This window comes from Terrapene carolina, unplaced genomic scaffold, assembly GCF_002925995.2.
Source record: "Terrapene carolina triunguis isolate 2854851 unplaced genomic scaffold, T_m_triunguis-2.0 Scaffold430, whole genome shotgun sequence".
NCBI classification, from domain to species: domain Eukaryota; kingdom Metazoa; phylum Chordata; order Testudines; family Emydidae; genus Terrapene; species Terrapene triunguis.
In genome coordinates this window covers 1369965-1393055 of record NW_020664781.1, presented here as the reverse complement: position 1 = coordinate 1393055, position 23091 = coordinate 1369965, and the positions used below count along the sequence as shown (strand labels likewise).

At 46.4% G+C, this 23091-nt stretch overlaps 1 protein-coding gene across 1 annotated transcript in view; it reads right to left on the bottom strand.

Annotated features, from left to right (window-relative positions):
* Positions 1-23091, bottom strand: part of CLPB (ClpB homolog, mitochondrial AAA ATPase chaperonin) — a 135227-nt gene that overhangs the window by 71593 nt on the left and 40543 nt on the right. The window contains exon 6 of the mRNA XM_026658360.1: positions 16243-16371. Within this exon, the coding sequence (XP_026514145.1) occupies positions 16243-16371 (129 nt within the window). The remainder of the gene's footprint in view (positions 1-16242; positions 16372-23091) is intronic.

The window sequence follows — 23091 nt, the reverse complement described above, 5'->3', positions numbered from 1 at the left end:
ATGACGCCTGCAGACACTATTGTGCTATTTAATCATCTTTTGCAAAATTTACAGTGTAACAGAAGGAATCAATACTGAATTTATCACATTCTCTTGTAAATATGGGCAGAGAGGAGGAGAGTTTAAGACACTCTTAACACAGCAAAAGGCCTGGGACAAATGTGCCTTAGCAGCGCAATGACATCCCTGTTTTTTAAGTGTAAGCCATGTGTGGAGCAACATAAAGAGCTGGGCAGCCTAGCATGGCATGTGGGGGGCTCTCAAGAACCCCTGGTCTTTGTCCTCCCGCTGCCACCCTGGAGTCTGGCAGGGGCTCAGAAGGCTGTAGAGGCAGTGCACTCATTCTTGGGGAGGGGTTGGGTGAATGTACCTAGAACTGCTCAACAGCACCCCCTTCTGATGGGTTGGGCTCAAGGAACTGTAATGGTGATAAGAACATAACGGCCATACTGGGTCAGACCAAAGGTCCATCTAGCCCAGTATCCTGTCTTCCGACAGTGGCCAATGCCAGGTGCCCCAGAGGGAATGAACAGAACAGGTCATCATCAAGTGATCCATCCCCTTTCACCCATTCCCAGCTTCTGGCAAACAGAAGCTAGGGACACCATCACTGCCCATCCTGGCTAATAGCCATTGATGGACCTATGCTCCATGAACTTATTGAGTTGTTTTTTGAACCCTGTTATAGTCTTGGCCTTCACAACATCCTCTGGCAAAGAGTTCCACAGACTGACTGTGCGTTGTGTGAAGGAATATTTCCTTTTGTTTGTTTTAAACCTGCTGCCTATTAATTTCATTTGGTGACCCCAGTTCTTGTTTTATGAGAAGGAGTAAATTAAAAACGTTTACTCACCTTCTCAGTTGTTCTTCAAGATGTGTTGCTCATTTCCATTCCAATTAGGTATGAGCGTGCCACGTGCACAGTTCACCGGAAGGTTTTTCCCGTAGCAGCACCCGTCGGATCAGCTCTGGAGCCCCCTGGAGTTGCGACTTCATGGTGCCGCATATAGGGCCCTGCTGACCCACGGCCTCTCCAGTTCCTTCTTGCCGGATACTCCAACAGAGGGGAAGGCGGGTGGGCTTGGAATAGACATGAGCAGCACATCTCGAAGAACAACAGTTACGAGAATGTGAGTAACCGTTTTTTCTTCTTCGAGTGCTTGCTTATATCAATTCCAGTTAGGTGACTCCCAAGCCTTACCTAGGAGGTGGGGTCGGAGTTTATGCAATCGCTGATTGAAGCACAGCCCTGTAGAACACTGCATCGTTCCTGGTGTGCTGGGTGATGGTGTAATGTGAAGTGAAGGTGTGGACCGAAGACCACGTAGCCGCTCTACATATCTCCTGGATTGGTACCTGGGCCAGGAAGGCCACCTGAGCTCTGGTGGCGTGCACAGTCAGAGTGGGGGCAGGGACCTTAGCGAGATTGTAACAAACTCGGATATAGGGGATAAAATGTCCACCATTGGGTCTGACACCTCGGTGACCTCCTCTATCTATACCCCAAGGTTCTTGGCAACCCGGCTCAGAAGTTCAAGGTGGGCTCTGCTGTCAGGAAGGGGAGGCCCTGAGTATGTTCCTGCCACTGCCTCATCTGGAGATGATGAGGAGGAGCCTGGAATATGGGAGGGCCCCTCCTGCCCATCCGGCTCCACAAAATGCTGCGGCTCCGCCCCCATGTCGGAGTCCACTTCGGTGCCGGCCCTTGTACCGGTCGTGGTGGTGGCTGCGGTACCATCTGTGGTACTGAGTGTAGCCGTGGTGCCGGGGAGGGCGCCGGGTACAGTGCCGGGTCTGTTGTCGGTGCCAGGCGTGGTACCAATTGTGGCGCTGGCGGCGGTAGCGGTGGCTGATGCCCAGGAAAAATCCCTGGCCCTACACACAGTCCTTCTCTCAGACATGACCGAAATGGAGCGTACCAAGGCAGACCCCTGGGACCGGTGGTAAGCCCACGGGGTCAAGAAAGGCCACTGGGTCGGCATGTAAACCAGTATCTGCCATTGTGGTGGTCACGGTACCGGGGGAAAAGTTTGAATCATCCCCGCTGACTGGGAGTGCCAGCAGTTACGGTGTCAGCTTCTCCGGGACACATATGAGTCAGTGTCTGATGCAGACTCCGATGAGTCCGTGCTTGGGGACCATGGTGGCGCCGTGCCCATTGGTGCCGGGGATCGGTGCCAGGGTGATGCAGATCGTTGCCGAGTCATAGCCAGCTTGCCGCTGGACTTCACCGGTGGCCTCTGAGTCATTTGGGAACTCGAGATTGGTGCCGTGACACTGTGGTCGGGGGAGCGTGGGCCTGTCAGTGTTATCAGGTCCCGCGCCGTCTCATAAATCTCGGGTGTGGAAGGGAGGTCCAAATCCTCCATCTGGGTCTCCTCCAGTGGCACCGGACTCAACGGTCTCTCCCGTGAGCCCAGAGTCGACGGTGCCGGCTGTTGAGCTGGAGGGGAGGTGCAGTCTCCCACCAGTCTCCCTCCTTTCGGTTCACGTTCCCATGCGCGGGAAGGGGAGCGCCCTCTATCAGTCTTCCTGTGCTGCTTCTTTGGGACAGCAGACTGTGAGTGGTGCTGAGATTGATCCTGCACCGTGGTCGGTGCCAGGGAATGACGGTGCCGCGGGTCTCTGACCCCAGAGTCCTTCCTCGGCACTTCCTGGACCAACGCCGGCACGCTGCGCACCAACGATGAGGAGCCCAGTGCCACGTCCATGGGGCTCGACTCAGACTGAGGGCGGAGAGCTGCTTCCATTAGCAGCAACTTTAGTCTGTGATCCCTCTCCTTTGTGTGGGGGGTGAAAGCTCCAACAGACCTTGCACCTGTCCGCTTGATGGGACTCCCCCAAGCACTTTGGACAAGCCAAATGCGGGTCGCCCTTGAGCATAGGCTTCCTGCAAACCCCACACGGCTTAAACCCCTGGGTCTGAGACATGGCCCGGGAGAGGGACGGGGAAATGGGGGAGGAAAACACCCTCCAGTACCCCAAGTCCAGATGCCTAACTAACTAACTACAACAGTTTTTTAAACTATCTTTACTATTTACAGAAAATACACTAGAGGATCGCTCATTGAAGATGAGAGACGAAACGCTCCGACGACCGCCACTGACAGTAAGAAGGAACCGGAGAGGCGGCGGGTCGGCAGGGCCCTATATGCAGCGCCATGAAGGTGTGACTCCAGGGGGCTCCAGAGCTCATCCGACGGGTGCTGCTAGGGGAAAAACCTTCTGATGAACTATGCACGTGGCGCACTCACACCTAACTGGAATAGATATGAGCAAGCACTCGAAGAACACTTCCTTATTACTTTCTCCACACCAGTCATGATTTTATAGACCTTAATCATATCCCCCATTAGTCGTCTCTTTTCCAAGCTGAACAGTCCCAGTCTTATTAATCTCTCCTCATACGGAAGCCGTTCCATACCCCTCATCATTTTTGTTGCCCTTTTCTGAACCTTTTCCAATTCCAATACATCTTTTTTCAGATGGGGCAACCACAACTGCACGCAGTATTCAAAATGTGGGCATATCATGGATTTATAGAGGCAATATGATATTTTCTGTCTTATTATCTATCCCTTTTTAATGATTCTCAATATTCTGTTTGCTTTTTTGACTGCCGCAGCACACTGAGTGGATGTTTTCAGAGAACTATCCACAATGACTCCACAATCTCTTTCTTGAGTGGTAACAACTAATTTAGACCCCATCATTTTATAAGTATAGTTGGGATTATGTTTTCCAATGTGTATTACTTTACATTTATCAACATTCAATTTCATCTGCCATTTTGTTGCCCAGTCACCCAGTTTTGAGAGATTCTTTTGTAGCTCTTCACCATCTCCTTGGGTCTTAACTATCTTGAGTAGTTTTGTATCATCTGCAAATTTTGCCACCTCACAGTTTACCCCTTTTTCCAGCTCATTTATGAATATGATTTGTTCACACCTCCTTAGCTGGGAGGAGGGTGGCTGGGACAAAGGGTTTTGAGAGTAGTGAGGGGAGAAAGGGGAGCGTTCAGGTCTGTATAAGGAATAGAGAGGCTCTGCCCTGAAGAAGCTCTTATTTAGATTGTAAGCTGTGTGTGCCTGGGACCATTTCCTCGTGTGTGTGCATGCGCGCAGAGCAACTGGCATAATGGGGTCCAGATGTGCTGGAGGCCTCTAAGTGCTACTCTAATACAAACTAATAATAATTATTTTTAAGCTATGTTTAGATTTCTTGCATACTGTAACCAGAATATAGCCTTGTGTCACTAGGAAAAAAAGGTGTGTTCATACCTTGAGCTAGCTAACATGAGGTAAAACCCTAGTGAAAACAAGGCAGCTTGTCGTTTTCACACTAATTAGCAGGTCAAGTTAAAGACTATGGGTGAGCCGAAGACAAGGCCCCATCACCTCTGGCTCCCTTTAGGAGATCACAGACACATACTCATTCGTGGCAGGCATTTCTCAAATGAAAGCCACGGAAGAAGCTAACCTGGCTCATAGACGGCTCGCCGTCCGTTTGCTGTTATTGTACACACAAACGTCATCTCTCTTCCCCTGTGGCTGTGTTAAGAGGGGAGGTGGAAAAAGCTGCCAAAGCAGCTACAGCGAAATCCCACAAATAATTTCTGGAGCTGGTGTGGGAGTTCTTCAAACAAACCACCCACCAACTTGAAGTTCTGTGGCTCTCCCGCCTCTTAACTCCCCACTTAAAAATGTTTTAAAACCGTGGGCCTAGTTTGGCTCTTTCTTATGCTGGTGTAACTCCACCGATTACAAGAGCCCTGCTGATTTACAACAGAATACTACGATCTGAAGCTTGTGGCTGCGAGACAACTGTCTTTCCGAGGATGTGCTCGTCCCCTCCAGCAACAGTTCACTGCTGTCAGCTATGGCCTAAACAGTGCCCCCATCTAGGATACAACTCTTGGAAAAAATTCTTGGTTAAACAGAAGGTTAAGATGATTTGATCGCAGTCTATAAGTATCTACATGGGGAACAAATATCTGATAATGGGCTCGTCAATCAAACAAACAAAGGCAGAACATGATCCAATGGCTGGAAGTTGAAGCTAGACAAATTCAGAATGGAAATAAAACACCAATTTTTAACAGTGAGGGTAATTAATCATTGGGCCAACTTACCAAGGGTTGTGGTGGATTCTCCATGCTGGTAATTTTTAAATAAAGATTGGTTGTTTTTCTAAAAAGATACGCTGTAGTTCAAACGAGAATTATTTTGGGGAGGTTCTCTGGCCTGTGTTATATAGGAGGTCAGACCAGATGATCACAACAGTCCCTTCTGGTCTTAAAATCTAGGAATCTTCTTATTAAGCAGACTTCAGATGTAGGAAAACAGCTATAATTATATCCTGGAATTTTTCTGATGATACCACAAGCCATTCTGGCTTCATGATGTCAAAAGAACCATACCATGTAACTGTAGCCCTGTAATTCACTTACCTATCATTTATTCTATATCCAAAATTAGTAATTATAATGTACCAAACAAGTAAATGCCAAGTACTACCAACAAATGTACTATGCTAAATTTACTGCATACGGAGTTCTGTGGTCTAGGTTCTTGTGCCGCTATAAATTGCCTTTCCTATATTTTTTGAATTACAGATGTGTGTGTATTGGGATGGTTACAGCTTAAGCATGGTGTGAGGGGAATCGGGCACCAAATCTGCATGAGTGACTCTGTTACTGCCAACAGTCATTCAAAGAGGTAACATGTGGTTAGAGCAACACTCTGCTTACAGCCAGGGACTGAGATGGGAAACCTGGGTCCTATTCCCATCTCTGCCAGTGACGTTACATATCGGCCTGGGGCCAGTTATTCGGCTTCTCTGCGCCTCCAAGATTTTAAATCCCAGCCTAACTGATTTGAATACTGGTCTGAAATGGGGACTAGTGCCAGGGATCAGATTCAGTGCAATGCACACATCAGTGATTCTGAACAGGAGATAAACGGCACACAGAAGCCACGTAAATGCCATGGCGGGTGTTAATTATTGTGAATAGTATGCAGAGAACTGGTGTAAATTGCCGTTTACTGTCAAATATCTCCTGTGTGGGAATCATAGAATGGTAGGACTGGAAGGGACCTCTAGTCCAGTCCCCTGCACTGGTGGCAGGTCTAAGCATTATCCATCCCTAACAGGTGTTTGTCTAACTGGCTCTTCAAAATCTCCAATGACAGAGATCCACAACCTCTCTAGGCAACTTATTCAGCGCTTAACCATCCTGACAGTTAGGAAGTTTTTCCTAATGTCCAACCTAAACCTCCCTTGCTGCAATTTAAGCCCATTGCTTCTTGTCGTATCCTCAGACATTAAGGAGAACAATTTTTCTCCCTCCTCCTTGTAACAACCTTTTATGTACTTGAAAACTGTTATCATGTCATAAGAACATAAGAACATACTCTCAGTCTTCTCTTCTCCAGACTAAACAAATCCAGTGCTTTCAATCTTCCCTCATTGGTCATGTTTTCTAGATCTTTAATCATTTTTGTTGCTCTTCTCTGGACTTTCTCTAATTTGTCCACATCTTTCCTGAAATGTGGTGCCCAGAACTGGACACAATACTCCAGTTGAGGCCTAATTAGCGTGGAATAGAGCAGAAGAATTACTTCTCATGTCTTGCTTGCAACACACCGGCTAATACATCCCAGAATGATGTTTGCTTTTTTTGCAACAGTGTTACACCGTTGACTCATATTTAACTTGTGATCCACTATGATCCCCAGATCCCTTTCTGCAGTGCTCCTTCTTAAGCAGTCATTTCCCATTTTGTATGTGTGCAACCGATTGTTCCTTCCTAAGTGGAGTACTTTGCATTTGTCCCTATTGAATTTCATCCTATTTCCTTCAGACCATTTCTCCAGTTTGTCCAGGTCTTTCTGAATTTTAATCCTATCCTCTAAAGCACTTGCAACCCCTCCCAGCTTGATATGGTCCGCAAACTTTATAAGTGTACTTTCTACGCCATTATCTAAATCATTGATCAAGATATTGAACAGAACCGGGCCCAGAACCGATCCCTGCAGGACCCCACTTAATATGCCCTTCCAGCTTGATTGTGAACCACTGATAACTACTCTCTGGGAATAGTTTTCCAATCAGTTATGCACCCACCTTATAGTAGCTTAGGGTGACCAGATGTCCCTATAAAATCGAGACAATCCTGATATTTCGGGCTTTTTCTTATATAGGTGCCTATTACCTTGCACCCCCGTCACAATTTTTCACACTTTCTATCTGGTCACCCTATAGTAGCTCTAGGTTGTATTTCCCTAGTTTGTTTATGAGAAGGTCATATGAGACAGTATAAAAAGACTTACTAAAGTCAAGATATACCACGTCTACCGCTTCCCCCTATCTACAAGACTTGTTACCCTGTCAAAGAAAGCTATTAGGTTGATTTGGCACGATTTGTTCTTGACAAATCCATGTTGACTATTACTTATCTTATTATCTCTAGGTGTTTGCAAACTGATTGCTTAATTATTTGCTCCAATATTTTTCCAGGTACTGAAGTTAAACTGTCTGGTCTGTAATTCCCTGGGTTGTCCTTATTTCCCTTTTTTTAGATGGGCACTGTATTTGCCCTTTTCCAGTCCTCTGGAATCTCTCCCATCTTCCATGACTTTTCAAAAATAATTGTTAATGGCTCAGATATTTCCTTAGCCAGCACCTTGAGTATTCTAGGATGTATTTCATCAGGCCCTGGTGACTTGAAGACATCTAACTTGTGTAAGTAATTTTTTAACTTGTTCTTTCCCTATTTTAGCCTCTGATCCTACCTCATTTTTACTGGCATTCATTATGTTAGACATCCAATTGCTACTAACCTTTGGTGAAAACCGAAACCAAAAAGTCATTTAGCACTTCTGCCATTTCCACATTTTCTGTTATTGTTTTTCCTCCTCACTGAGTAATGGTCCTACCCTGTCCTTTGTCTTCCTCGTGCTTCTAATGTATTTGTAGAATGTTTTCTTGTTACCCTGTATGTCTCTAGCTAGTTGAATCTCGTTTCGTGCCTTGGCATTTCTAATTTTATCCCTACATACTTGTGTTATTTGTTTTTATTCATCCTTTGTAATTTGACCCAGTTCTCACTTTTTGTAGGACTCTTTTTTGATTTTTAAATAATTGAAGATCTCCTGGTTAAGCCAGGATGGTCTGTTGCCAGACTTCCTAGACTCTAAGCAGACTGCACACTGGCATATATTAGGGTACTTGGCCACAGGAAGAAGCAAGGGGCAAGTGGGTTTTTAAAGCTAGGAAGGGGGTAGTAAGTTTGTCAATGAGTTAGGCAGGTTTAGGGAGAATTTGATAGGAGCGGTTGATAGACACAGGGAGGAGACGGTCTGGGTCTGGCAGCTGGAAGCTTGTCACTCGGATGGGAATGGAGAGTGAGGGGGGTCAGCAGCTGGAAGGTGATCAGTTTGGGGGAGAGGGGACACTTGTTGCTTTTAAACAAAGACATTAAATACAAACTCCCACCTGTTTTAGCGCACTGTTAGAGTGATGCACTTAGACACACAAAAGTTTTAAACAATGCAGCCAAAGTGCATATATTCATTAAATAAAAACATACATTTAGCAGCCTGAAGCGTAATCCAATCTACTACAGATGTCATATGTGCCATGCAGCTGAGCTAATTTTGTTGTGGGAACCTTAGCTTCTAGATTTCTTGACTTCTGTGCATTTACAGTCTCAGTCTTAACTTAGTGTGCGTGGGGTGGGGGGGCCGGTTGGCATGTGTTTTGTTATTTTGCATTTAATGTGTTCAAGCACAGAAACAAAGGAATTAGAGACAGAGAAGACCTATTAGGTCCCAACTAATCCATCCCTTCAGGCCAGTGCGGGATCATCCCTGCCATATATTCTCCCCTGCTTTGTCCAGTTCTGTTTTAAATTACTATAAGCGTATCACAGCCAGCAAAATTCCTCACAATTAAAAGCCTGTGAAGAGAAAATAGTAGCTAAAAGAGCATGCTTTGCAGCATGGTGACCCCACGCCGGCCCTCAGGGCAATGGCCTAACACAGCTGCTATCACGGGCAGCAGAAAGGTCATGAAGGATGCCATAGAGGAGGATTCAGAAAAGGCCATCCAGGAAGCTGACTACTCACACAGAAGGTCGCTTTAAATCTTTAAGGGCATATTCAAATTGGATCAAAACAGGGGATGGATAATAAATAAATACACTGAATTTCTGCAGCATCTTTCAGCTAAGTAGCTCAAACCCCTTTGCACACACGCTGATTAGATAAGCCCCAGCACCCCTGCTAGGCAGATATTATGATACCCATTGCACAGCTGGGCAATTTGAAGCACAGAAAAGCGAAGTCACTCAGGAGTAGAACCTGACTGATGTCGGTGGAGCTGCGCAGGTAGAAATCAAGACAGCATTTGATCCCGCAAGTCTCATTCGTTCTACGTCCTCATGCGCAAGTTGAACAGGCTGAGCGTTATATGTGCAGCCCTGTATCCCTGTACCTGTCGCCTAGACGGCTACACTTTGATGATGGTTAAGACGACAAGGGACTGAAGAGAGACCAGGCTGGGATGCGTGTTTCTGTTTTACAAGGGAAATGGGGGGAGGGAGGGGGTCTTCTCTAGAACCCAGGGTAAAAAGGAGGGGAGGAAACAGCACCTCAAGGACCCAGATTTTCTCACCACATTGTTAAAAAGGGAGCACTTCCTCTGGGATTACAGTCAACGAAAACCTACCCTGCTTGACTGTCCTGGGAATTCAAATTAGCCATGTAAAACCTCAGCACTCTGACGTGAAAATACAGCTCTCAATCTATCTAGGTACTTACCTGACTCTCATCACTGTAGTCTGAGCGCCCTCTCTAGCCTCCTTCAAAATCGCCTCCCAAAATTGATCTCTTCCAGCATACAGCCTGCTCCTATTCATTTAACTGAAGTCCTCACCACACATCAGCCTAATAACACAACTCCAAGGTACAGTCACAACTTGTGCCTGAATCTTGGACTTGTATTTATTCTTTTGTCATAAACCCCCTGCTCTGTATTGGTCAAATGGCGCTTAAATTAAAGAAAAAAAAATCAGAATACCAAAGAGTAAAAAATTAAACAAAATAACGCATATTTCCTATCATAGCCTCCATTATTAGCTTTCATCTACCGGGTTTGTCTGAAGAAGAGTGTGATATTATTGGGTCAGGGACCCCATCTTCTTATGAATTTGCAAACCACACATTCTCCTGTGGCACTATACAAATAATCATGCAGGCAAAGATTTAGAGTTTACAGAAAGGAGCCTTGAAGCATAAACAAATGTGGCACTGTGGATAAGGCATTGTGCTGGGAGTCAGAAGATCGGAGTTCTGATTCCCAGCACTGCCACCGACTCCTTGCATGCACTTGGGCAAGTCACTCAAGCTTTCCGCAGCTCAGTTCCTCCATCTGTAAAAAAAAAGGGGATATTACCTACCTCAGGGGCAGGCTGTGAGGTTTGAGCAGGTTTGTAACATACTTTGAAATGGAAGGTGCTAAAAGAGGGCAAAGTTTGTTATACTAAGGATGGCCTAAAAACCTCCATAAGGGTAAGACCTTTGAAAATGGCCTTAGTATAATAATACAGTAGATCAAAATATACATTTATTAAATCATCCCTAAAACCCAGTGACCTATATATGCTACTTGTTATAGGCCCGGCCTTCCTTCCAACCAACCAAACCCCTCCGAATCGATCCTGCATTGAGCGAGCTGAAAGGCGACTAGTGCTCTGTGTAGCTCGGAGGCTCCCACCCACTCCTTCAGATAAGCACCATTTATGTCAGCTCGGGTCAGGAGACTGTGAAATGTCACCAACAACTGCCCAAAAGTACAACAGAGCAGTGACTTAGTCTCGCGGTCTGCTGGGCACGCACACACGCTGACCACAAGGGGATAAGGTCCCGGAAGGGTCAAGTGAGCCAGTGAATAGGCCACAAAAGGCCGAAGAGGTGGGGTGAGGGGGAGGTTGCCTGTAGCCAAGCACATGGAAGCTCCCCATAAAAAGCCCTGAAGAAGGGGTAGTTGTTTAAGCACAGAGAAGGGAGAGAAGCCTTGGTGGTTAATGGCTCTGGCCCCGAGGGCAGGACGGCAAGTGGAGGAAGTGGAGGAGCGAGTAAATGGACACTCAGTAAAAAGGCAGGTGTAGGGAAGTATAAAGGAGGGAGTGAAGGGAGTCTGTTCCATGTCAGCAAACAGGAAACATCCCTCTCTCAGATGTCAAAGGCAGACCACATGGGGAAATTATCCGCACAAAGGGCCTGCGGCAGGCACACTTTTAAAGGTGTTCGATCCCTACTTCTGAGACCTTCAGACTCGCAGCTACGTATTCATCTGGGATAACACTAACAAGAATGTCCGAACCGCTGCTTTGTTAATGCACAGAGGGGGAGGGGGAACGCGGAGTCAATGCAATGAAAACCTCATGTCCCATACTAATCATGAACCAATACAATGAGAAATCTAACTTTAAGGCACAAAAAGATCAAAGGGAAGAGTTTGGAGAGACTTTATAACAACATCAGTCTGGCAGAATTCTGCTTGCCAAGGGAGGCATAATTTTTATTTTAACTGGTGAGTAAAATATCATTAGTTTTCCTCATAATCATGATGGCAAAGGGAGGGTGATAGATATAGTACCTGGACTGGTAAAGACAGGTAGATCTGAGGTGCACTGCAAATCTAGTCCCAGATCCTGCAAAGACATGCATGTGCTTTAGCTGTACACACGGGGAGTACTCTCACCGTGGGACTTCAGTGGGACTATAAATTTAGGCATGTGCTCACATCTTTGCAGGATCAGAGCCTTCTTTTGGAAAGACGAAGTGGGTACTCACTCACGAAAGCTTATGCTCCAATACGTCTGTTAGTCTATAAGGTGCCACAGGACTCCTTGTTGCTTTTTACAGATCCAGACTAACATGGCTACCCCTCTGATTCTTTTGGAAACACATTATTAGCACATCCTGACTTGAATTTGTATTTGGAAAGATTCCAGTGGGTCATATTAAAAAGGGCAGAATGTCAATCAGGCCTTTGAATTCCAGTGCTTTGGCAGATTAAATTTAGATCTTTTACTCTGACTCAGTGTAATTACTTTAAGATATTGTGTAAAAAATAAAAAAGTGAAACAACCCCCCAGTGTATTAAGGGATTTTCTCTAAGATCAGAGTGAATCCTTCAGCGCTGAGCCAATCTGATACCAGCAGAAGTCTGTGATCAGACCTGAATTTGGAGGAGTTCATTCACAGAGATATCATCAGCTCCAAAACAAATGTCCAGCAGGAACAGATTTAGAACAAAACAAAAAACATCAAATCCTCTCAGGCCTGGAACCAGATTTGATAACAGCACTCATACAGTGCCATAACAGTGGCCAGATACATAGATAAGATGGAGAGATATTTGAAAATATATGATACACTATGGCCTAAATTCTCAAAGGCTGACCTCCCTTCTGCATACACACATACTTACAACTGCGCTTTGCAGGTACAAATATATCTGAGCTCATGCTGCAGAATTCTAACTCCTGCATGGGTGTTCCAGCACCTTGCACATATTGGGGGAGATTTTCAAAGCACACATGGCAATTAGGCACCCAACTGAAATCTCGGCCTGACCCTGTCTCTCTGACATCTCCTCGTGGATGTCTAGTTGCCAACTCAAGCTCAACAAAGCTAAAACAGAGCTCCTAATCTCCTCCTGCCTTAAGATCACCCGGTCACCTCCTATCTCAATTACTGTGAACACCACCATCCTGCCTGTCACTCAGGCGTGTATCCTGGGCACCATCTTCAACGTGCACCTCTCTCTAGGTCCTCACCTCCAGGCTATGTCTAAATCTTGCAGATTTTTTCTGAATAATTTCTCTAAAGCTACGTCTTTAGACGTGCACACTTACAGCAGTGTGCAGACTACAGGCTTTACAGGTGTAGCTACATGCCGCAGTGAAAGGCAGGTTGCGTTCACACTGGTCACTGAGGTGTGCAGCTACATGCCGCAGTGAAAGGCAGGTTGCGTTCACACTGGTCACTGAGGTGTGCAGCTACATGCCGCAGTGAAAGGCTCTGGTAGCAGGGAGCAGCATGACACGACACTGCTAAAAGTAGCAGTGTAGATGTGGGAGGCACCGCTTGGGTGTGTGGAGAGCCTGTGTAGGGGATATACCCTCGGGGGTCAGGAGTGTAGGGCACTTTACTCGCTTAACCCGTGCCTCACTGTCTATACCTGTGATAGCTGCGTGTGCAGCGTCTGTACCGTACACGCCACCACAAGTGTAGATGTACCTTAAGATACAGCTTTTCCTGTCCATCCATCCAGCTAAAACTCTCATCCAGTCTCTCATCACCTTGTGTCTCAATTACTGCAACATCGTTCTCTCTGGTCTGGACAAAAGCGATCTTGCCCTGCTTGTATCCATTCAGAATGCTGCTACAAAGATCATTTTCCTAGCCTGTCACTTTGACCACATCACCTTCTCTTCCCCGGGCTCCCTATCCCTCCAATGGCTTTTCCTTCTTTAATGCATCAAACATAAACGGCTTATATTCACTTTCAAGGACCTTCACTGCCAAACCCCACCTTATCTTTCACCTCTCATTCATTGCCTACTTGTTAAATGTTCAAACAAGCACCTTCGTGCTCTCTCCCATGTTGCCCCACAAGCTTGGGAGGAGCTCCCCACAAACATCTGCAAAGCTACGTCCTTATCCTCCTTCAAATCCCTCCCAAAACTCTCCTTTGCTGGGATACCTACAGAAAACTTGACAACGGCCAGGCTGCTGGTGTGCTGAGACCACTGCCCACCCTGCTGACCATCAGTGTCTCATCATTTGTCTGTCTGTCTCCATTTGTTGTCTCTTGTCTTATACTTAGACTGTGTTGAAAGTATATATAAGGATCACTGTTGATTCTCCGTCACTGACAATTTTAAAATCAAGATGGGATGTCTTTCTAAAAGATCTGCTCTGGGAATTATTTGGGGGGAAATTCTCTGCCTGTGCTATACAGGAGGCCAGTCTGGATCATCACAATGGTCCCTTCCGGCCTTGGAATCTCTGACTCTCCGAATTGCACGCTCTTTGGAGCAGGAACTTTTAGTTTTGTGTTTGTACAGTGCCTAGTACGACTGGGGCTCCTGGGGGCTCCAGTAATACAAATAAATATAATAAAATAATCACAACAACAACTCCCCACTCTCCCATAGTATAATTCGTATCTCAAAATCCATTGGCCATACCTTTGAGAAGCCCCTTGCAAAGCTACATTAACTGTTTCTGTTTCCTTGTACTCTTTATGGTTCCCCATAAGCACTGCAGCCTGTTACACTGTACTTATGGAGACATTTTGGTTTTCCCAATCAGTAATAATTCTCAACATTCTCTGGGATGTCTGGTACCCTTGTTGTGGCATCACTTATTATGGCACCTGGAAGGCAGCACATACCCTACCCTTCCCTTTCCTTTATCTGAGGTCTACTGAGGTCTCAGCCCAGATTCCTCATTCGGGAGATGCTAGACACGCTTATTTGCATCAACTTTTCTTTTGGTGGCTCCCTGTCAGTGCTTCTCTCACGCTCAACAGTCTGGGTCTGGATGAGCTGTGGGCTGAGTGAAATTCTAACTTACTTAAATCAATGAGAGCTGTGCCATTCAGGAGGGCCAGGATCTCATCCTTAGTATTTTCCTTCTCTGCCTTGTCAATGGTAGAGTACATTACCCGGTGTGATATCAGGGTTCTGTCAGTTTTCTCCCAGCTCCTCCTAGTGCTTTTAGCCTTCTCTGCTGCCACATTCCTCCATCTTTCTTAATTTTTCACCTGCACCCCATGTTTGTGCTGCACCTTGCACAATGCCCCCCTTGTAGACACTACCGCAATAGAAAAGTTAAATAATTATAGCATGGGGTTGTTTATGAATTATACGGGGGGGGGGAACCCCAATAAATATAATTAGGATGGAAAAGGGGAAAGATATAGAACTGGTGTCATGGTAGCGTCAGTCTATCCTACTAGATGGGAATTTTTAAAAGTAGTGGAAATAAATAAAGGTAAGGTACATTATTTTTTATTATTAAAATATTGGTCTATCACCATAGGTGTGTCTGGCCATGACACAAAATACAATAAAGCCTGGTCCATGCCCCTAGTGCATGAGTTAAACACTGCACATTAGCAAGGAAGGATGGTCTTGTGCTTTCTGCACTGGACTGGGACTCAGAGATCAGGATGCCACTCCTGGAGCTCACAGAGGCCCTCTATGTGACCTCGGCCCTCAGTTCTCCCTCTGTAAAAGGGGATAATGGTATTTGCTCTGCCTGTCTTGTCTGCATAGACTGTAAGCTCTTCAGGGCAGAGACTGTAACTTAATATACAGCACCCAGCACAGGGACCCACAACTCAGCTGAAGCTCTAGGTGTGACTGCAGTACAAATAAGCCAAGACAAGGCAGGGGGCGGGACGGGGAGGAAGAGAGTTACCCAAAAAGGGAAGGGGGGGACATGTCAGAGGGAACAATCTTCCTCCTCTCTCATCTTTTATCAAGGAGTTGCTCTCCTGGAGTTGTCTTGTAATCCACATTACATGGACAGGCATAGCCACGGCATTGGCAGCAGTTGAGCAAAGATGGGCTGTGGAGAGCGAGCTGGAAAATAACGAGTTATCAGGAGAGAGTCCCAGATTTCAAGGCCAGAAGGGCTCATGAGATCATCTAATCTGACCTCCTGTATAACACAGGGCAGAGAGTCTCTCCTATTCATCCCTGCATTGAGTCCAAACTTGCGTTGGGCTAAAATACTATCTTTCAGAAAGGCATCCAGTCTCGACTTGAAGACATCAAGAGATGGGCAATCCAGTCCTCCCCTTTCCTTGGTAGTTTCTTCCTGTGGTTAATGGCCCTCACTGTTAAACATTTGTGCCTTATTTCTCATTTGAATGTGTCTGGGTTCAGCTTTCAGCCATTGGTTTTTGTTCTGTCTTTTTGTGCCGATTTTCAGGAGAAAAGAGAGGACACATCATGTATAGGGGGAGGGAGGCTATTCCAGGCATCGGAAGTGGTATGAAAGACAGGCCCGGAGACGCAAAAGGGAACCTCAAGAAGAACGGATCAATAAATCCAACATAGCAGTAAATCACAATTCATACTGTAAATCAATAAGGAGCGAGGTCACAGTCCGCAGCTGTGATCCTGACCCAGGAACCCCTACAAGCCATGGACCTTACCTCCGTCTAGCAGCAATTTGACAGTCACGTAGTCGTCAGCGAGCACAGCGTAATGCAGAGCCGTGCATCCCTTGAAACTGGCTCGGTTGTTCAGGCGGTTGTTGAAATCATCCTCCCGGGTTACCAGAACTGCAGAAGGAGAGGGGTGAACATGCAGCTCAATAAAGTGGGGCAAAGTAAAGATCCAGTTGGGTTAAAAATGCAGCTGGCTTTTCACAGGGTGAAACAACGCAGACTGTCAAAATAAGCTACCCAGGAAGCGGTTTATGCCCCCAGGTATAATTCCCGAAGGATGAGGGGGGAGGCCCCTGGTCACCCAGTCCCACCCCCCACGCTACCCCCTCAGCAGAGGGACAATGGGAGGAAAGGGTTGCTGGAGGCAGGCTGCCCCACTCTCCATCCAACCAGGTTTACGAGGCAGCCATCATTCAGCATTTGGAGGTGAGGACGGTGCTGGAGGCCTGCTTACCTTCTCTGGGAACAGCCCAGAGCCCCAGGGGAGGCTGCTGGTAGGGCGGTATCCCCACCCCGGTGGGCAGGAGCCAAGGTGGCTGGGTTTCTGAGGGTCTCACTCCATGCCCTCACAACAGTAACAAGGAGGAGGGTGAGTTTGCTGGAAGGCCGGGCCTCTTCTCTGCCAATCAGAAGAGGTCTCAGAGGTGCTACTAGTGGTCGATTATCTTCACCTTCGCTGGCAGCAGCAGGGATACCGGAGCGGAAGCAAGACCCTTTCTCCTCACAGACCCCTCCACCCACCCAACCCCGCAACTTTAGCTGCCTCTTTTTCATTGAGCTGAAATTACTTTTAAATACACGTGAGCAATATGGAGACTTTTGCTTTATGGTCCATCTCTGTCTCCTATGGCAAATCAGGGCTAGGAAAAGGGCACTCACTGACAAGCCTCTGGGCACAGCTACACCACCACCAGTTTTGTGTGCACCTGCATACTGGACGCACACACTCCCCACAGTAACAGTGCACTGCACTTATCACGCAGCTTTATTTGCCCACCTGCCCTCTGCCCACGAATCCAGCTCTGTTGGGGCTGCCTCGAATATTCCACACCTCGCAGAAGCTTCAAACGGCTACCGTAAAAAACCAAAACCAAACCAACCTACCAGACATACCTTCTCTCCTCAAAGCTAAATTAACAATTATCCTGGCCTGAGGTCCGGGCAGCACAATAGTCAGCATAAGGTTTTATTTTATATCTATATTCTCACTGTTTCCTTGTGCTCCCTTGTCCTCTGTATCCACCACCTATCCCTTGTCATATGCTTAGACTGTAAACTCTGTGAGGCAAGGACTGTCCTTTGTTCTGGGTTTGTACAGAACCTATCACCGTGAGGTCCAGGGCCATGAGTGGGGCTCCTAGTGCTACCACAACAGAAAAAATACTATTTCATGACCCCTTAAGGATGCCTGGGATCCCTTTTTCCAATGGTGTAATATGAAGCAAAGCAGCAAAGCTAGCAGAAGTCAGGCTCTGCCTGCTTGCAAGCTCACAGAACCTGGCAAGAACAGGGCTGGTATTGCAAGCCGGCAGAGCCTGACTTCTGCTAGCTTTGCTTTAGATCAGCAAAGCTTGACCACTACTTCGGTTCAGGCCTCAGGCCTCACACCAGGCTGCTGATACAAGGCCGTATGTTTCAGGCTCTCTTCCTACTACAGCGGCACAGGTACAGCACCGCAGGTGTCTCACCGTGGCATAGACATACCCTGAGAGTGCTCACGGCTGACAGAAACAACCTGCACCGCCCTAGTCACAGACAAAGGAGGACACCGGGAGCTGCATAAGGATCCACCTTAGAGGCCAGACACCCCATTGAAGAAACTGTTCTGAGATCAAAACGGGGCCATGTGATCAGAAAGCCAGAAGATTTCGAGATAGCATTGACTGACCAACGTCCAATAACACACAGCGCAATCCTCTCATCTGTTAGGGGATTCAGGCTTCCCTCACCCTAGACAACACCATTTGCTGTTCTCTTGACTGGCTGTTTCACTCAGTGGTTGTTGGTTTTGGTTGATATTGTGTTTTACTTACCTTTGATTTTCAAAGAAAGGGACGTTATAATACCAGCCACTGGAGTCACTGAACCCTGCCATGTGACATGTGACCCCTGCCACGTACCTTTTATAACCCTGACCCATGTCATATGACTGAGGCCAGAAAATAAAGATCAGTCACCCTTTTGTTATACTCTCCTCTCCCCCGGGCAGTCAATCCTCAGAAGTGTGGATCCAGCAGCCTCTCTCTTGGCTTGCCCCAACCTAGCTGGAGTTATTTGGAAGCACAGAGCCCGCCAGGGGAGGGGGGAGGTACATCCCCACCATAAGACGTAAGTGACAGGAAGGGCCTTGCACATGCTGTCTCTGAATGAATGTCTCCGACATGGCAGGCCACTTTCTGCTCTTGGATGTGCGTGCTTAACTCTTATTGACTTCAGCGGGAGTACGTGTGCATAGCCAATGGCAGAACAGGCCCTTTGACTGTAAGCTCCTGTGGACAAGGACTTTTCAGTGAGGATCTTGTACAGCTCCAAGCACAGAACAATTGGTGACAGTAATAACAGACACAGAACTTGGACCATCCGCAATGCACCGTGCCTACATTACCTTCCCATAACTACTGCTTGATTCCACCACCTAAAAGTTGCAATAAAACCTAAATACAATACTGTAACTAATAGCCAAGCCCATTCCAGCCCGGCACCTCTGCTAATAAAACCCAGCACCTGCAAAGAGAGCAATTAACGTGACGCTCCCTTCCTTCTGCGGGCATTTTCTATAAGCATACATGGTGTGTATGTATATTTATTTATTTTTCTTCATTTCCTATCCAGGGAGGGGCAAGATAATGAACTGCGTGCGTCAGGGAAGATGAATCTGAGATACTAGGGAGCAGTGCAGTAAAAAGATTAAAGTGTTATTATTGTTGGGTTTTTTCCCCCATGGTCCGTTGTGACAGCTCGGCCGTCATCTGTAAAAAATGTCTCAGCAAGAGATAATCATCGGAAACTCAATAAAGCGTCAGGGGAAGCCTCGTCTGCCATCAATCACTGGGTGCCTGGAAATTTTCAGGCCTCTGTCTCCCTTCCTGCCATCCATATAAATGTCTGCAATATATTTTGTGCAGTGCGTGTGGCGTGTATCCCCCTGATTTGGAAGTTTTTATGAAAAAATATTTATACACGAAATATGCAAATCGGTTTAAAAAAGAGGCAGTTTCGCTCTCTCCCTCTCTCTTTCTCTTTTTAAAAATGCAACTGAATTTATTCTTTTTAATAAAACATGTCAACCAAAGAATTAATGCAACTTCTAACTGAGTGGACTTATTTCTCCCCACCCCCCAAAAATAAAATATATTAGTTTAGAGAACTGTATGCAGACAAAAACAATTAACTTTATTGGTTGATATACTTTGTCTTAAATAAAGTCTAGGCACATGCATTATGTATTGGCACTCCATTGTTCATTTTTTTAATGTTGTTTCATGCATTTTGCATTTGCCGCTACAGCAGTCTGATGCATGTGTGTTCGCAGCTCCCATCAACGAGAGGGTCGGTAGAACTAATACGTTTCAATGAGGGATGAGAGCAAGGAGCATTTAAAAATAAAATAACGCCCTGTCAAAATTGCTCTAGAGTTGATCCATCTTCTGAACGTGCATTTTATCAAAGGCAAAGGTTGAAAGATTACACCTTCATTTGACTTTATCTCACTTTAAGCTCTCAGCAATGAGGCCAAAATGCTGTACTAAACCAATGGACAATCTCATCACACAGTTCTGTCTTTGCTACCAGACTAAGTAGCGGTATTTTATTCTGCAAATAATGCAGAAGCACTATTTGCCTTTGATAATGTAATCGGGTTTCCTAAATTTGCTCCACACAATAAGCAGGAAATGTTTAATTTCTGAGCCAAAGGTCAAAGTGCAGGAGCTATAGTTAATTTAGTTACAAGTGCCAGGAAAGGTTGGAGTTCTGGTAGCTGCATGAGTTGTGGTGAGGTGATATGGAATGGGACCAGAAAGATACTGCTTAGACTTGCCTTCCTCAGGGAAACCATGCAGAATGTTTGGCATCCTGGACTCATCAGCTGTCACAGGCTAAGGCTTGCTGACTACTTAGATGGATGAGACATCTCTAAAGAGAGCCAGATGGCACAGGAAGTGGTGCTGGTGACTCAGTAGGTGATGCCCTTTTACCTGGGTCAGGACTAAACCAACATCCCAATTTTGGGAGCACTGCTGTGCTGGAGCCTGTTTCAGATCAGATGTGAAACTGAGATGCTGACCATGAAAGAGCCTAAAAGATCCAACTGCATTCAGAGCACGGAGGTTAGCGCCAATACCTTGCCAAACGCCAAACAGGTGCAATCTGTCTGTCCACAGAACATTCCCCTGCATTTCAACTAGAGAAGTTATTCAGGGTTTTACATCCACTTCTAAAAACTTGCGCAGTGTTGCTGGTGCAAAAGCAGCCTTACTTCACCCCAAAGGTGGCTGCATTTGAGTGGATGATGTAAACCGTCTAACTATAATTTTGCATAGTGCTTTGGAGTCCCTCCAGATAAAAGTGGCTTTATAAATGTTAGTCAGTGGGGCAGCAGCGTCTCCACGTCACCTCCAGGATACTGAAGGACGTCGGCTCATGATCATTTCTCTAATCTTGACATACACACAAACCCTCCCCCCTTCAATCAGACTGCATTTAAACTGAACGTGAAGCAGTTTCCTGAAGTGAGGTGCCATTTCCATTTTGATCCCAGAAAACAAGATTTTAGGATGTTAGAATCACAGGCAGGTCCCAGTTGCACCACACTTTTGTTTGTGGCTGGTAATGGGCAATCCAACTACCAGGCCCAAAGGGACACAAACATAATAGTTTGTCTTACAAAATGATACACTTATATTCATTTACCCATTCAAAAAGGCAGTAGATTTTTAAAAACTTATTAGCTCCTTTTGCCAGCATCAACCTGCTATACAGAATTACAAAGACTATATATTACACACAAAAAACTATGTTAACAGAACATTACTGAAGTTGCAAACTCAAGTACACTCTGCAAGGAGGTTTCATGGATATTTGCTGATGGCAGAAGAATGGTGAGACTCCGGGTTCCTAGATTCCATTCCAGGCTCTGGAGGGGAGTGTGTTCTAGTGGGCACAGACTCTTCTGTTCATACCCCACCATGCTTGACTCCTACCCTGTCCCCTCCTCCAACCTCTTCCCCACTCTTGGTTTCTTGTCCCAGTCCTATTCTCCTTAAGTACCCAGTCCCAATCTCCACTTCTCAGGCTCCTCCTCCTCGCCCAGCCAGTCCTAGTCTCCTCCTCCAGGTTCACTGTCCAGTCCCAATCTTCTCCCCGCACCCGAGTGCCAGTCTCCTTTCCTAGCTAATACCAGTTTCTCCCCGCCCACTTTTTTTTTTTTTTTTTTTTTTTTTAAGTTTGCAGGGGCTGGTAGGGAGCAGTGTGCTGTGAGAGAAGCAGAGCCTTTGATCACAGCAGAGCCCTGATTAGGGGAGCCTATAAAGACAGTCAAGCAACCAGTCAGCGACACAGAAGCCAGCAAACAGAGCTAGAAACAGGGGAGTTTGGAGAAAGGGAGTGTGTGGTGTTCTGGTTTTGTTTGTGTGTGTGTGTGTTTGTGTTTCCCTTTTTTCTCCGGGACAGGCGCTTAAGAGGGAAGCTATGACAGCTACGGAGGCAGTAGTGGCAGTGACCCAAGTAATGGAAGAGGCAATGAAGATGACTAGATGTGAAAACTGTGGCATGTACGTTACCCTGGAGCGAGTACTGAAAAGAGCTTCTTTTGTATGAAGTGCCACCTGATAGAGCTGATGGAGGAGAAGATCTGAGGTTTGGAGATGCAGATAGAAACTATAGTTGAGTTTTGAAAGGGATTCGAGCAGATGATGGAGGAAGGAAGGAGAGAGGAGGCTGAAGGGAAAACTCAAGACTCACAGATGCAAGCGGGACTGAAGAACTCTGAGGGAAGACTGCTGGGTGAGGAAAGTGGCCAGTGGAAGCATGTGACTATGAGAACCAGGCAGAGGAAAAGACCGGATAGTGAAGGAGAAACAGAGCTCAGGAACAGGTTTGCTGAGTTGGAAAATTAAGAAGGACACAGTAGCAGTAACAGAAAATGGGAGAACAAGGGAGAAGAGAAGAGCAACAAGTCCTACAAGAAGAGGGGAAGAGTCAACGGAGACAGCCAGAGTTCTGCGTCCCAGGAGGATACAGGATGACTCACAGAAGAGGGCAAGTGAGAACAAAAGACAAGAGGTTTTGCAACCAGAAAGATCAGAAGGGGAGAAGGCTGGAGAATCGCACCAACACCTGGAAGAGGCAGTCTACGTGACTGGGGACTCCCTACTAAGAAGAACAGACGGGCCTGTCACCAGAGCTGATCCGGAGAACAGAAGGGTGTGCTGTCTGCCAGGAGCCAAGATATGGGATGTGGACCTGAGGCTTAAGAGGATTATAATGGCAGCTGTAAAGAATCCACTGATTGCCCTTCACATGGGAGCAAATGATACAGCTAAATTCTTGCTGGAACACATTAAGGCAGACTATGCCAGGCTGGGGAAGACTCTTAAAGAAATGGAGGCTCAGATGACCTTCCGTGGGATTCTGCCTGTCCCTAGAGGAGGAGAACGAAGGCGAGACACAATTATGATGAGCAACAGATGGCTCAGACCGTGGTGCTATAAGGAGGACTCTGGGATGTTCGACCATTGTGAGGCAGTCATGGACAGAGGACAGTTCTCATGGGATGGACTCCACCTGAATGGGAAGGGAAATAGACTTCTGGGATGGGGCTGGCATAACTGATTA